This window comes from Hemiscyllium ocellatum, chromosome 17, assembly GCF_020745735.1.
Source record: "Hemiscyllium ocellatum isolate sHemOce1 chromosome 17, sHemOce1.pat.X.cur, whole genome shotgun sequence".
Taxonomy (NCBI): Eukaryota; Metazoa; Chordata; class Chondrichthyes; order Orectolobiformes; family Hemiscylliidae; genus Hemiscyllium; species Hemiscyllium ocellatum.
In genome coordinates, this window is record NC_083417.1 from 62,899,571 (window position 1) to 62,913,240 (window position 13,670).

General features: G+C 41.5%; 1 protein-coding gene across 9 annotated transcripts in view; it reads left to right on the forward strand.

Annotated features, from left to right (window-relative positions):
* Positions 1 to 13,670, forward strand: part of ndrg4 (NDRG family member 4) — a 174,740-nt gene that overhangs the window by 127,539 nt on the left and 33,531 nt on the right. For all 9 annotated transcript variants that reach the window (XM_060837822.1, XM_060837828.1, XM_060837823.1 and 6 more), the window contains 4 exons: positions 701 to 757; positions 9,058 to 9,161; positions 9,982 to 10,038; positions 13,244 to 13,295. In XM_060837822.1, the coding sequence (XP_060693805.1) occupies positions 701 to 757; positions 9,058 to 9,161; positions 9,982 to 10,038; positions 13,244 to 13,295 (270 nt within the window). The remainder of the gene's footprint in view (positions 1 to 700; positions 758 to 9,057; positions 9,162 to 9,981; positions 10,039 to 13,243; positions 13,296 to 13,670) is intronic.

Sequence of the window (13,670 nt, forward strand, 5' to 3'; positions counted from 1 at the left end):
ATATCCTCCTGTGATAATGGAAGTATGTGAAATCATTCATGCAACATTAATCCAGTCATTATAGCCCTCAGATTTCTGTCATGAAGACAAGGTGAAACAGCAAACTGACCTCTCCCAAAGGGCACTGTCATCCCCAAAAGGTGTCCAAGGACCATTTATATACCTTGTCTCTCTTGAGGTAGCCTGTTTATGTAAAGGAATCCACAAAGTTCAGACCTACTCCTCCCAGGTCTAGTCTAAGCGTGCTTTGTTTCAGATACCCATGTTACCAAGTCACACAGGAGTGAAGCCATTTCTGTGAGTAGCTGTCTCCTTTAAACGCACGTGTAGGACCCATTCTAGCCTCCAAGAAAATGGTGGAGGAGTTCCAATTTGCAGGCTCACCTGTCACTTTCATAAAGAACCTCTCCATCATTGCAAAAATCCAGACCATCGAGTAATGGATACCCAGGAGTGGCATCCAATCAAAGGGATCAGATGGCTTGCATATAATGGTAAATTTTGAGAGTTTCTTCAGATTCAACAGTCTAAATGAATGGTTCTTTTTCAGTTTTCAATGTACAGGAATTGAAAGTTCACATTTAGGCCCTTCTGCAAGTTTGGCTCGTATTTAATGTCAATATGGGGTAGAGGAATGGGGAATACATGGAGACGAGGGAATGTGGAGTCAAACTTATTGCTCCTTTGTTTTTGTTGACAGCTCTCAGGTCTGACCAGCTCACTTCCTGACACCGTCCTGTCACATCTCTGCAGCCAGGTAAACAGATCTTTCATGAGAATCAAAGACCCTGCTGTGTCAGCTGATAACCTAATAAAAGACCTTCTTCATCCTAATACAGAAAAGATGGAACAGGTTGAGCGATGGCGGTCCAGACACAGGATTGTCAATATTTGATTGATGAATTGTTACATGTTTTGTTCTGAGAAACTGAAACTAGCAGACAAAGTTTAACATCAGAGTGGGAAACTGAAAAGTATTTGGAAATGCACTTGGCTGGCCTAGAGCTTGGAATTGATCATTTCAGCTGAGTTCATCTCCTTGTTGCAGGTCAGATATATAACTAAACTGGCAGAAGTGGGAGGGAAAGTCAGGAAGGCAGGCCCTCAAAGGCAAGCTCTTAGACAGATTGATAAATTATAGTATGCACCAGGTATTTCAGGTCTGGGTCTTGGAGTAATAATCGGGCTCCTCCACCACAGAGTGAAGATTGTCCACTTGAGTTAGATCTCCTTCACCATTATCAGGCTTCTCTGCTGAAGCCCAGGTCACAACACAGTGAGGGGACCATGATCTGCATAAATGCATGAGGCCCCTGCCTGCTTTAGTGAGTCACATGTGCCTGTAGAACCCTGCAGGCAAAGATTGCTACTGGTGGAAAAGGGTCAAATACCAAGTTAAATAACCTGCTCGTTTTTGGTGACTCACTTGTCCTTCAGGCATGTAAGATTAACGTCAATGTTTTGACATCTAAATAAATCTGCAACCTGTTTTTGTTCTGTATGTCATCTGCCTGACTCTAACATGTCCCTGATGGCTTCACCTTGTTTTAACTTGAGAAACCAAACTAAAAGGCTTGCAGTGCAAAGTTGAAAAAAATTAAAAATTAGGTAAATCAAAGTCATGTTACACTGATTCTAAGCTCATATATTTTAAAACTCTGTCCATTGTAAGGAAAAGACATTGAAGAAACAAGGGAAATTCAAAATTCAAGAAACCTTAGACACAGTTAACATCTAATCCAGTTAGGTTGTGGGATGAGGCAGACCATGTCACATTGCATATTTGGAAGTTAACAAGTACAAGAGAAAATTCACCGAAGCATTGACTGGAGAAAAAATGTGTGAAAAAGACAAAATAGGTTGGAAAAAGTTGAATGTTTGAATGGCAGAAATATCAGAGGAGTTCCTGATCAAAACAGGAAGACTCAAAATTCTGAGGGACTACCATGAATACCCTGTGGTATTGTCTACCCTCGATAGGCTAGCTCTATCTTTGCAGGGGATGAGAGAGAGAGATCGAACAAGATCCTCTAAGCATGGAACTAAAACAGAAATTGTTGGAAAAATTAAGCAGGTCTGGCAGTATATGTGGAGAGAAAGCAGAGTTAACATTTTGGGTCCAGTGGCCCCTCTTCAGAACTGTATGTAACTAGGCAAACCCTGGCCAACTTCCTGTCTCAGGTTTGCTGCAGTGCCCCAACGAAGCTCAGTACAAACTGGAAGAATAGCATCTTAGTTTCTGCTTGAACAGCCTGCAGCCTTCAGGACTCAATACAGAGTTCAATAATTTTAAGGCCTGAGTATATTACCCCAAATCCCACATTCCAGACCCTGTCATCAGACAGGCTGTTACCACAACCAATCCATTTTCAGCCATTAATGGTCTCCCTTAGCAGCTGTTGATTCTCCCAGGCTGACTTTTACATATTCCTTTATGTGTCCAATTGTTATTACCTCTCTGGTCTCCCATCTCCACCTATCGTTTATTTCTCCCTCCCACTCTCCATCTTCAGCATAAATACCAACTTTTGTCTAGTTACAATAGGTTCTGAAAAAGAGTCATTGGACCTAAAATGTTAACTCTGCTTTCTCTTTATAGATGCTGCCAGTCCTACTAAAATTTCCCAGAAATTTCTGATTTCCAGCATCAGCAATTCTTTGACCTTTCTCCAGATGCAGAAGTTAGATTGAATTGTTGTACAGAATTTGACTTCACAGGAGGTTGAAATGTTTAGCATGAATGAGGACCTCAAGTTTCGAGTCCACTTTATAGATGAGCAAGATCAGAGTATTCAGTTTAAATTCAAGGGGATTAATAAAACACATTTAGAAATAATACTGTTGGGGCCATCAAAGGCACAGTGTCAAAGATCAAATGTTTAGGCATTGAAAACTGATGTTAAAAGAAGTATTTTCTTTTACAGTATCCAGATTACATGGGCTTCAATGAAGAAAAGTGGGATAAAGGCTAGAATGAACTGAATCTGTCAGCAGGAATCCTGACTGATTGACCCAGAATTAGATTGCCATGAACATAGTTTTGCGAGGAGACTATATAATGAAACTTGGGGAGACAATGACCTAGTGGTATTATTGTTGTACTATTAAACCAAAGACGAGATTGTGGTACTGATAAATCACAGCCGGTCAGGCAGCATCCAAGGAGCAGAAGAGTCAACGATTCGAGCATAAGCTCTTCATCCTCCTGCTCCTTGGTTGCTGCCTGACTGGCTGTGCCTTTCTAGCGCCACACTCTTTGACTCTGATCTCCAGCATCTGCTGTCCTGTCCTGTCCTATTAAACCAGAGACCCAGGTTATGTTCTGATGACCCTGGTTTGAATGGCAGATAGTGGAATTTGAATTCAGTTTAAAAACTTGGAATTAAGAGTCTAATGATGACAATGAAACCATTGCTGATTATCATAAAAACTCATATGGTTCATTAATATCCTTTAGGGAAGGAACTGCTATTCTTAACTGGTCTCACCTACAAATGACTCCCAACTGCCCTCTGAGAAATTAGGGATGGATAGTAAATGCTGGCCAAGCTAACGATGCCCTCATCTCCTGAAAGAATAAAAGTAAATTGTTTTAAATAACATGGAATCATGTTCTGTCAGAGACTTTGGAGCTGGCAAAGTGCTAATGGTTCGTCACTAAAGTGCTTAAGCAGAATTCTCACAGAGAACAGCTGTATCAAAGATTGCATTGGAAATGATGGATTAACATTTGGATTTTCTAACTGATGGATAATTAGAAAGTTAACAACATTTCCCATCACTTTTAAACATAAGAACGTTAGGACAGTTGGTAAAAGTGGAGAAGGATAAGACTGTTCAATTTTGTTGGGAATATATTGAGCATAAATCAATTTCAAAGGAAACGGGAAAACTGAATTTGGAGTAGGAGATTGTGAAATGAGGGCAATGTAAATTAACAGTTGCACATATCGAGATCAATAAAATCAAAACTTTTATAGAGGTGCAGGATTCTGCCTGAGCAGGTAGAGATAAACCTTTTTAATCAGAAGATCAAAAGAATGTAGTAATGAAAGTTCTTTATCAAGACCACTGACAGAAAAGTTACATGAATTTCAAAGATTAGCTTTCGGGGATACAGCTTTTAACTGTGTCATTGTTTTGAAAAGGAAAGTATTTACAGTTGGTTGAAAAGACAGGTTTAGAAGCAGTGACTGCAGGAGATGGGATGACAGCACTTGGAACTAACATTTGGTAAATTTTCACTTCTCACAGCACATTCTACAGAGTTGGAATTCAAGATAAAGTTGAACTGGAGACTAAGGTAGAAGGTAGATGCAAACACAATGTTGTTTACAAGATATATCTTACCAGATGGGAAAAGCTAGGATACAATGGAATAATTCAGATGCAGAATAAGTGTTTTGTATAAGGGTTAGAGTATAGTGAGCTAGCCAGGATATAGTGTAGTAACAATGATATTACACTTAACAAACATTGTGAAAATTAGGATACAGTATATCTTGGACAACAACACAACTCAGGGACATCACCATGTCTGCGTCAACTATGATGGCATTATAAACTAATCCCATCTGCTGCAAAGGGTCTGTATTCCTCTATTCCCTGACTGTTCATGTGTCTGCCTAAATGCCTGTTAAATGTTGCTGTCTTGTCTGCTTCTATCACCTCTCCTGATAGCACTTCCAGGCAGTGTTGCATTGTACATCTCCTTTAAGTTTTCTCACTCCTACTTTAAAGCTTTGCCCCTTTGTATTTGATATTTACAACCTGGAAAAAAGACTCCAACTGTACACCTGTCCATACCTCTCATAATTTTATATTCTTCTATCAGGTCACCCCTCAGCCTCCAACACTATGAAAACAATCCAAATTTGTCCAACCTCTCCTTGAAGCCAATATACTCTAATCCAGGCAATATCCTGACAAAACCTCCACATCCTTTCCATAGTGTGATGATCAGAACTGCATACAATACTCCAAAGATTTACATAGCTGCAATGTGACTCGCCACCTTTTATTCTCAGTGCCCCAATTGATGAAGGCAAGCATGCTGTATGCCTTCTTTATACCATATCCATTTCTGTTTCCACTTCAGAGAGCTATGAAAATGCACTCCAAGATCTTTTTGTATGTCAATGCACCTAAGATTTCTTCACTGTATATTTGACTTCCCAAAATGCAAGATCTCACACTTGTCAGGATTGAACTCCCATCTGCCATTTTTGCCACCCAACTTTTGAACTGATCCAAATTCTGCTGTATTCTTTGACAACTTTAATCACTATTTAAACTCCACCAATTTTATTATCATCTGCAAACTTATGAATCAAACTTTCTATATTTTCATATAAATCATTTCTATACATTATAAGCAACTGAGGTCCCATCACTGATCCTTACAGAACACCACTGGTCACTGACCTCCAGTCAGAAAAACAACTGCCCTCTGTCTTCCATGATGAAATTAATTTTGTATCAAACTTTTCAACTCACCATGAATCTCATGTGACCTAATTTTCTGGACCAGCCTATCATGTGGACACTGTAAAATGCTTTAGTAAAATGAATTTAGACAACATCCACTGCACTATCCTCATCAATTATATTAGTCACTTGGAGTCATAGAGATGTACAGCATGGAAACAGACCCTTTGGTCTAAGCTGACCAGATATCCCAACCCAATCTAGTCCCACCTGCCAGCACCCGACCCATATCCCTCCAAACCCTTCCTATTCATATACCTATCCAAATGCCTCTTAAATGTTGCAATTGTACCAGCCTCCACCACTTCCTCTGGCAGCTCATATATACACGTACCACCCTCTGTGTAAAAACGTTGCCTCTTAGGTCTCTTTTATATCTTTCCCCTCTCACCCTAAACCTATGCCCTCTGGTTCGGGAACTCCCCGATCCCAGGGAAAAGACTTTGCCTATTTACCATGCCCCTTATAACTTTGTAAACTTCTATAAGATCATCCTTCAGCCTCTGATACACCAGGGAAAACAGCCCTAGCCTGTTCAGCCTCTCTCCATAACTCAAATCCTCTAACCCTGGCAACATCAGTGTAAATCTTTTCTGAATCCTTTCAAGTTTCACAACATCCTTCCCATAGCAGGGAGACCGGAATCGCACACAATATTCCAACTGTGGCCTAACTAATGTCCTGTACAGCCACAACATGACCTCTCAACCCCTGTACTCAATACTCTGGCCAATAAAAGAAAGCATACCGAACGCCGCCTTCACTATCCTATCTACCTGCAACTCCACTTTCAAGGAGTTATGAGCTTGCACTCCAAGGTGTTTTTGTTCAGCAACAGTCCCTAGGACCTTACCATTACGTGTATCAGCCCTGCTAAGATTTGCTTTACCAAAATGCATTTATCTGAATTAAAGTCCATCTGCCACTTCTCAGCCCATTGGCCCATCTGGTCAAGAGCCTGTTGTAATCTGAGGTAACCCTCTTTGCAGTCCACTACATCTCCAATTTTAGTGTCAATTGCAAGCTTACTAACTGTATCTCTTATGTGCGCATCCAAATCATTTATGTAAATGACAAAAAGTAGAGGACCCAGCACCGCTCTTAGTGGCATTCCACTGGTCACAGGCCTCCGGTCTGAAAAACAACCCCCCACCACCACCCTCTGTCTTCTACCTTTGAGCCAGTTCTGTATCCAAATGGCTAGTTCTCCCTGTATTCCATGAGATCTAACCTTGCTAACCAGTCTCCCATGGGGAACCTTGTCAAACGTCTTACTGAAGTCCACAAAATTCAACCATATTTGTGAGACAAGACCTCTCCTGCGCGATGCCATGCAGATGATCCCTAATAAGCCCATTCCTTTCCAAAGACTCGCATAAGTATTCTCTCCAATAATTTTCCCATCTAGATGTAAGGTTCACTGGCCTATAATTCCTTAGATTATCCCTGTTGTTCTGCTTAAATAAAGGAACAAAATTGGCTTTTCATTAGTCTTCTGGGATCTCGCCCGTAGCTGAAGAGGATTCAATGATCTCTGTCAAGGCCCCAGCAGTCTCCTCCATTGCCTCCTTCAGTATCCTGGGATAGATCCACTCAGAACCTGGGGACTTAATTACCTTAATGTTTTTGAAAACACCCAGCACCACTTCCTCCTTAATATCAATATGCCCTCGAATATCAGCATACCTCTCTCTAAACATACAATCATTCATGACCTTCACCTTGGTCAATGCCAATGCAAAGTACTCATTCAGGACCTTACCAACTTCTTCTGGCACCACATTCTCTCCTTTGTCATTGAGTGGATTTATCTTTGCCCAATCTACCCTCTATATTTTAATATGTCTCCTTTAATCTTACTTGCTAAGGACATTTCATTGCCCCTTTTAGCCCTCCTAATTCCTTGTTTAATTTATTTCCTGCTTTGTTTATGTTGTTCGAGGGACTTGTCTGATTTGGTTTAGGATTTGAGATGAATGAAACAGTCCAAGATATTGGCTTATTTGCTGTGTCATCTTAAATAAAATATAATTGTTTCCAAATCGTTTTTGTTCAAAATAATGTGTTGTTCATCAATAGGAAGCAAGCAAACAAGATATAAGCTTGCATTTAATGTAGCTTTTACAGAATTTCATAGTTTGTAATATATGCAAAAGTGCTCCATTGCCAAAGAATTGCTTTGAAGTTTGAGCGTAAGCAATCATAACATAAACAACCAAATATAATGTTTTAATGATTTTTGTTAAAGGATGAATATTGGCCAGGATACTGGGATAATAACCTTCCCCTTGTTGAAATTGTGCAATTATTCTATACCACCAGAGAGGGCAGACACCCTTCGATTTAATGTCACATTTACCAGTACTGCTGTCAGCAGTCCCATCCTTTGGGTGAGACACTAAACTGAGGCCCTCAGTACTGCATCAGATTATCTCCCTAGATGAGTTGCTCAATTCTCTGGATTGAGACCTGAAACCACAATGTTCTGACTGTTGCTGGAGTGCTAAGCTGGCTGTTCAGTCTTTAACTGAGCAGAATTCAAGGGTTACACAAAAACAGAAATTGCTGGAAAAGCTCACAAGGTCTGGGGTTCTGAAGAAGGGTCACTGAACCCAAAACGTCAACCCTGATTTCTCTCCATGGATGCTGCCAGACCTGCTGAACTTCTCCAGCAATTTCTGAATTTGTTTTTGATTTACAGCACGCGCAGTTCTTTTGGTTTTTATTCAGAATTCAAGACTTAAATGCTTTAGGCAGAACATTATTTAATTGGATTTAAATATTCCTGATGTGGACACATACTCCAGTATTACACTCCAATTATACCCCTGCTCCTTGACCCACTGCCACCACCTCAACTGCCCACTTCAATTCTATAAAGCCTCAACAAGATTCTCCTATTCTTTCTACCATAGAATATGTAACGTTGGCTATGCATGTTTGAGTTCATCTAACTTCAGGTTTTGTGCAGTCTGCTTTAACAGATAAAAATTCAGAAAATGCCCACTTGAAGCCTTAGATGATAACTCTGCAAACAGTGAGCAACCTGTTTTTACAGGTGTGGTTCCTGATATGTGCTGCCTCCCTGCTCAACATCACTAAAATCAGATGAAAGACATTTGCTTTGTGTAGTGCCATACTATCTGCTAAATGGCTGCTATATTGTCTTATTAAGAAACAAACTCTGCACTTCAGAGTAACTCATCGTGAAGCACTTGAGGTATAATGAATTGCTGTAGAAATTTAAGTGCTTCTTTTTATTGAATTGGCTGATATGAGCTGCAGGGGCCAAATAAGGACTACAACAAGCCTGGAGGACCCAAGTCTGGGAGGGATTTGAGGGAAGTAATATATGGTTAGGACACCTGATTCTAATTGCTGACAGGTCCTATACTTTAGGAGGGCCCTCTTGTGGGAGATACCATGGTGGTTTGTGCCCATGCAGTCATATCCAGCATGGAATTGATGCCTTTGAGAGTAGAGGGAAGATCTTTTTTCTGGAAAAAAGCAGGAGGTGGAAACGGTAGTCAGCAAAGTGGTGTGTAACAGTGTTTCTACCTCCTGTCTCAGGAGGAACTGATGAACAATACGGAGCTGGTGCAGAGCCTCCGACAGCAAATAGGAGCTAACGTCAACCAGAGTAATCTGCAGCTCTTCTGGAACATGTACAACAGGTAACACAATCACAGGCACTCGTCAGTGCGGGGAATCTTGTCTGTACAGCTAATACTGTCATAAGCTTTTCACAATACAAGTAACAGTATCTCACTCCTCAGTACAGATAGACCTCAATAAGGACAACGTTGTCATAGGTATCATTTGGTACAGACACCATTTTAACAGAGAGAGTTCATTTAGGCAATGTTGGTATAAAGTTAGGGCTGAGTAATGAGAGCTAACACCACTTTACCTTAAGCACTTCAGTGAAAGTGATAGTAAAAATCCAGTAGCTTTGGTCTCACTTTGGAAAAGCTGTTGGCTTGTGGGCATTTAGAGCCATTATGAATCATCGTAAAAACAAGCTGCTCTGTTTTCAAAATTGCACTCTTTTCTCCAAATGTGAATATTCTGAAATGTTAATGTAAGCAGAGGCCATTCAGCCCATTGTGCCAGGCCTTTGATTGAAGCAGTTCACTCCAGTTCCCTATTTTGTGCTGATTTAACGTTGGAAATCGTTGTATGATGTATAGACAAATACAACACTTGACTACTTGAGTCGAGACTAACACTTGAAAGGTTTATGTGTTTAGTAGTTCCTGACACTGTTGAGCCTCACTATCTGTTAGCTGAGATTCTATGTAGAGGACAAGGTATCACCCAGATCCTGTGTCCTCAGAGAGAAGAATGCACAGGAAAAGTGAATCCAGTCCCCTCCACATCAGTCTGAGCCCTGATAAAATTCTGTGGTTCAAGGGCGTCTATGTTGTTTCGTGAAATGAAAATGGAATCAAACTTGACCCCTGCTTAAAAACAATAAGTATTTCTTCTTGACAGTCGCAGGGATCTGGAAATGAATAGACCTGGAACTGTGGCCAATGCTAAGACTCTGCAGTAAGTATTCATCCTCAGTTTATCATACTTTTCAATTCCCGAGCCTGTCTGCAGCCATTCCATCTATTGTCTGAAATTACAAAACACTAAATCCATCCTTATCCTTCAACCCTGATTTGTTTCAGCCCTGGTATGAATATCCCTATCACTGACCCCAGAATGAGGGGAAATAACCTTGTCACTGACTCTTCTAATGCAAAGGGAAAAATTGCTGTCATTGAACCCAATGTGACATCAAGAATTCCTGTCACTTAGCCCACTATGAGGATTATTCTCATCATTGTGAGTTCAAATGTGAGTGGGAATATCTTGACACTAGCCCCAGTGTAAGGATGAGAAGTCCATCACTGACCCGAATGTGAGTGTGAATAACCCTGAGACTGGCTCCAGTGTGAGATGAGTGTTGTACTCTCAGCTCCCAGTGTCAGTGGGAATATCACTGTTGGTGGCCCCAGTGTGAGGATGGTTATTCCTGTCATTGGCCTCAGTTTGAGGGGGCTAGTCCAGTCACTGAGATGTGAGGGGGAATATTACTGTTACTGATACCAAGTTCTCTGAAGGGAAACATTGCTTTAATTTTAGGCTTTCATTTTGTTTTCTCCTCCCTGTTTTGTTAACACCTTTGCTTGGGTGAACTGAAATTTCTCGACACTGGACATGTGCACATTTTTTCCAAACTTCATCCCATTACCCCCAAGTCCCTACGTTTATCTGTTTTATTCTAGTTGCATCGCCTTTCTTTTTTTTCCCTTTTTGGATACATTGCTCCATGACCACTATTGTTGACCCAGACTTGAAACTTCCTTGGAAGTCCCTTTCCCAACATTCTACATTGCCATCAGGGCACCATTACTGCCTACTGACCAGCAGCACTGAACAGTCCAATCCTCCATTCTCACCAGTTTCTTCTGACATTCAGCACCCACTGGTGGCTAAGCTTGCCAGTCTCTTCTCTGTCCCCATACACTCCATCTACCCCTGTTCCTTTTGTCCCTGCCATGGAATAACAATCACTACCCGCTCCAAATAGTTCTCTAGAATCCTGATTTACTGGTAAATATAGTTCATGCTCTCCCTGACTTGACTGTGAATCGTTCCCCTTAATGAGGCCTCCATGTTTGACCTTGTCTCACATGGTCTACACAAGCCAGCAACACTACTTATCATCAAGTCACATCTTGGTCTTTTAGCTACTTGTCCAGTGTCTTTCTTTGATCACCACCTTGCTCCAACTTCATTGACTTTCTCTTAAAATCCACATCTTTAACAGCCCCACACAACACTCCACAGAACATCTCTTCCTCAGTGAGTTTAATTTATGGACTACTTTGTTACTGAAATCGAGAATATTCATTCCAGTACTGTTTTCTCCTTTTTCCTTGCATTAGCCGTGAATCTATTTTTTTTTTTGGCATTTCTCTTCCCTTCCCTGATTTCCTCTCTTGAGTTTACTTCCACATGAGATCCATCTTCTGGTCCATTTAGACCCTCCAGCACCCAATTCCTGCTGATCATCCAGCCTTCCTTAGCTGGTTGCCATTGTAAATGGTTTCCACTTCAAAGGTTTTCACTCCTTTCCCTTCAAAACTGTTGCCATTACTCCACCTGGAAGAAAATCCCAATCTCTCCATTCTTGCTCCAAATCTGAACTCCTCCAGCACCTCTCTTTTATAGATTGACTTAGAGATTTCCCTCGCAAGGTTCCTTGTCTATTTTCGATCATGAACATAAGAAATAAGGGTGGCGGGGTGGCTCAATGGTTGGCTCACTGCTGTCTCACAACGCCAGGGACCTGGGTTCGATTCCAGCCTCTGGGTGACTGTCTGTGTGGAGTTCGCACATTCTCCCTGTGTCTGCATGGGTTTCCCTCGGATGCTCCAGTTTCCTCCCACAGTCCAAAGATGTGCAGGTTAAGGCGAATTGGCCATGGAAATGGGTCTGAGTGGGTTATTCTTTGGGAGGTTGGTGTGGACTTGTTGGGCCTGTTTCCACACTGTAAGGGTTCTATGAGGCTTGATTAGATTAGATTACTTACAGTGTGGAAACCGACCCTTTGGCCCAACAAGTCGACACCGACCCGCCTAAGCGCAACCCACCCATTCCCCTACATTTACCCCTTTACCTAACACTACGGGCAATTTAGCACGGCCAATTCACCTAACCTGCACATCTTTGGACTGTGGGAGGAAACCGGAGCACCCGGAGAAAACCCACGCAGACACGGGGAGAATGTGCAAACTCCACACAGTCAGTCGCCTGAGTCAGAATTGAACCCAGGTCTCTGGCGCTGTGAGGCAGCAGCGCTAACCACTGTGCCACCGTGCTGCCTTCTATAGATTCTATAAAATCAAATAGTCTAAAATTGAGTATAAAATTGAAGAGTTGGTGAGCTGTAACGTAGCTGATCATTGGTATAACACTGAGCAAACTGATGGTGCAAAACTCAGCTTTGAGAAAGCAAGTAAATTCCTTCTGAAGCATTGTGGAATTCTCCTTCCAATGGAGATCAGAGTTGGTAAGCTCTCAAAAACACATTTGTTCATAATGATATATGATCAGCCAATCACGGTAGTGCATTGGCTATTGGCTGGGAATAGTGGGCCTTGTCAATGCATTATGTATGGACTGCACTAAAAGCTTTTAGGGAGTGATTCTCTTACTTTTGTTTATCTTTATTTTTCATTTGGTGCAACTATTCTACACTAAAAGCCTGGATGCGAGTGTTTTTTTGCATATCCAACTCCGTGTCGAAGAGTGTGGTGCTGGAAAAGTGCAGCTGGTCAGGCAACATTCCAGGAGTAGGAGAATCGACGTTTCAAGCATAAGCCCTTCATCAGGATTCTCCTGACCTTCGGTTGCTGCCTGACTGGCTGTGCTTTTCCAGCACCACACTCTTCGATTCTGATTTCCAGTCCTCACTTTCTCCTAGTTGAACATGTCCAATTCTGTAACAGTGTATATGACCCTCTTTTCTTTGTTCCCTGTGTCCTGAGCTAGTTCACAGTCTCACTTTGTTTGCAATTTGCAGTAGGGAAAGCGTGCTAAGTGTGAGTGGAAGCCCTCACTTCATTACTGTGATTCCATTGAAATGTTCCCCTTTACCTTTTGATGAACAATGACCTCAGACATGAGGTATTAAATGATGCCATGCTTTGACTGAAATTGCAGACACAAGAACGCAGGCTGATGGTCTGTTTCATTTTAGGTGTCCAGTGATGCTGGTTGTGGGGGACAATTCCCCAGCAGAGGAAGGTGTGGTGAGTATAAGCAGTGAATCTGCATCACATCCAGTGGCTGGGCAGGGTATTTTCTATACATTCATCTCCTTGAAGCAAGAGAAAGCATTGCTATTTGTAAGAAGCTTGCAACATTCAGGAACACTGCAATAACAAGGGAGTAGTCCTCATTTTTCTGCCATGGATTAAATTTTCCCTCTAATTTTGTTTTCACTGTGCAAATCTTTGAGATCTGTATGCTATTCAGCTTCTGAAACTAGAAGTCATGCATTGGCATGCTGATTTGGTATGTGTGGCCACAGATCTTAGAAGGAATGTTGTTTGGATTCTATCTCTCTTTGTCTGCCCAGTAAAAATCTGAACAATGCTACTTACGTGCCTTTTTCATAGCTACAT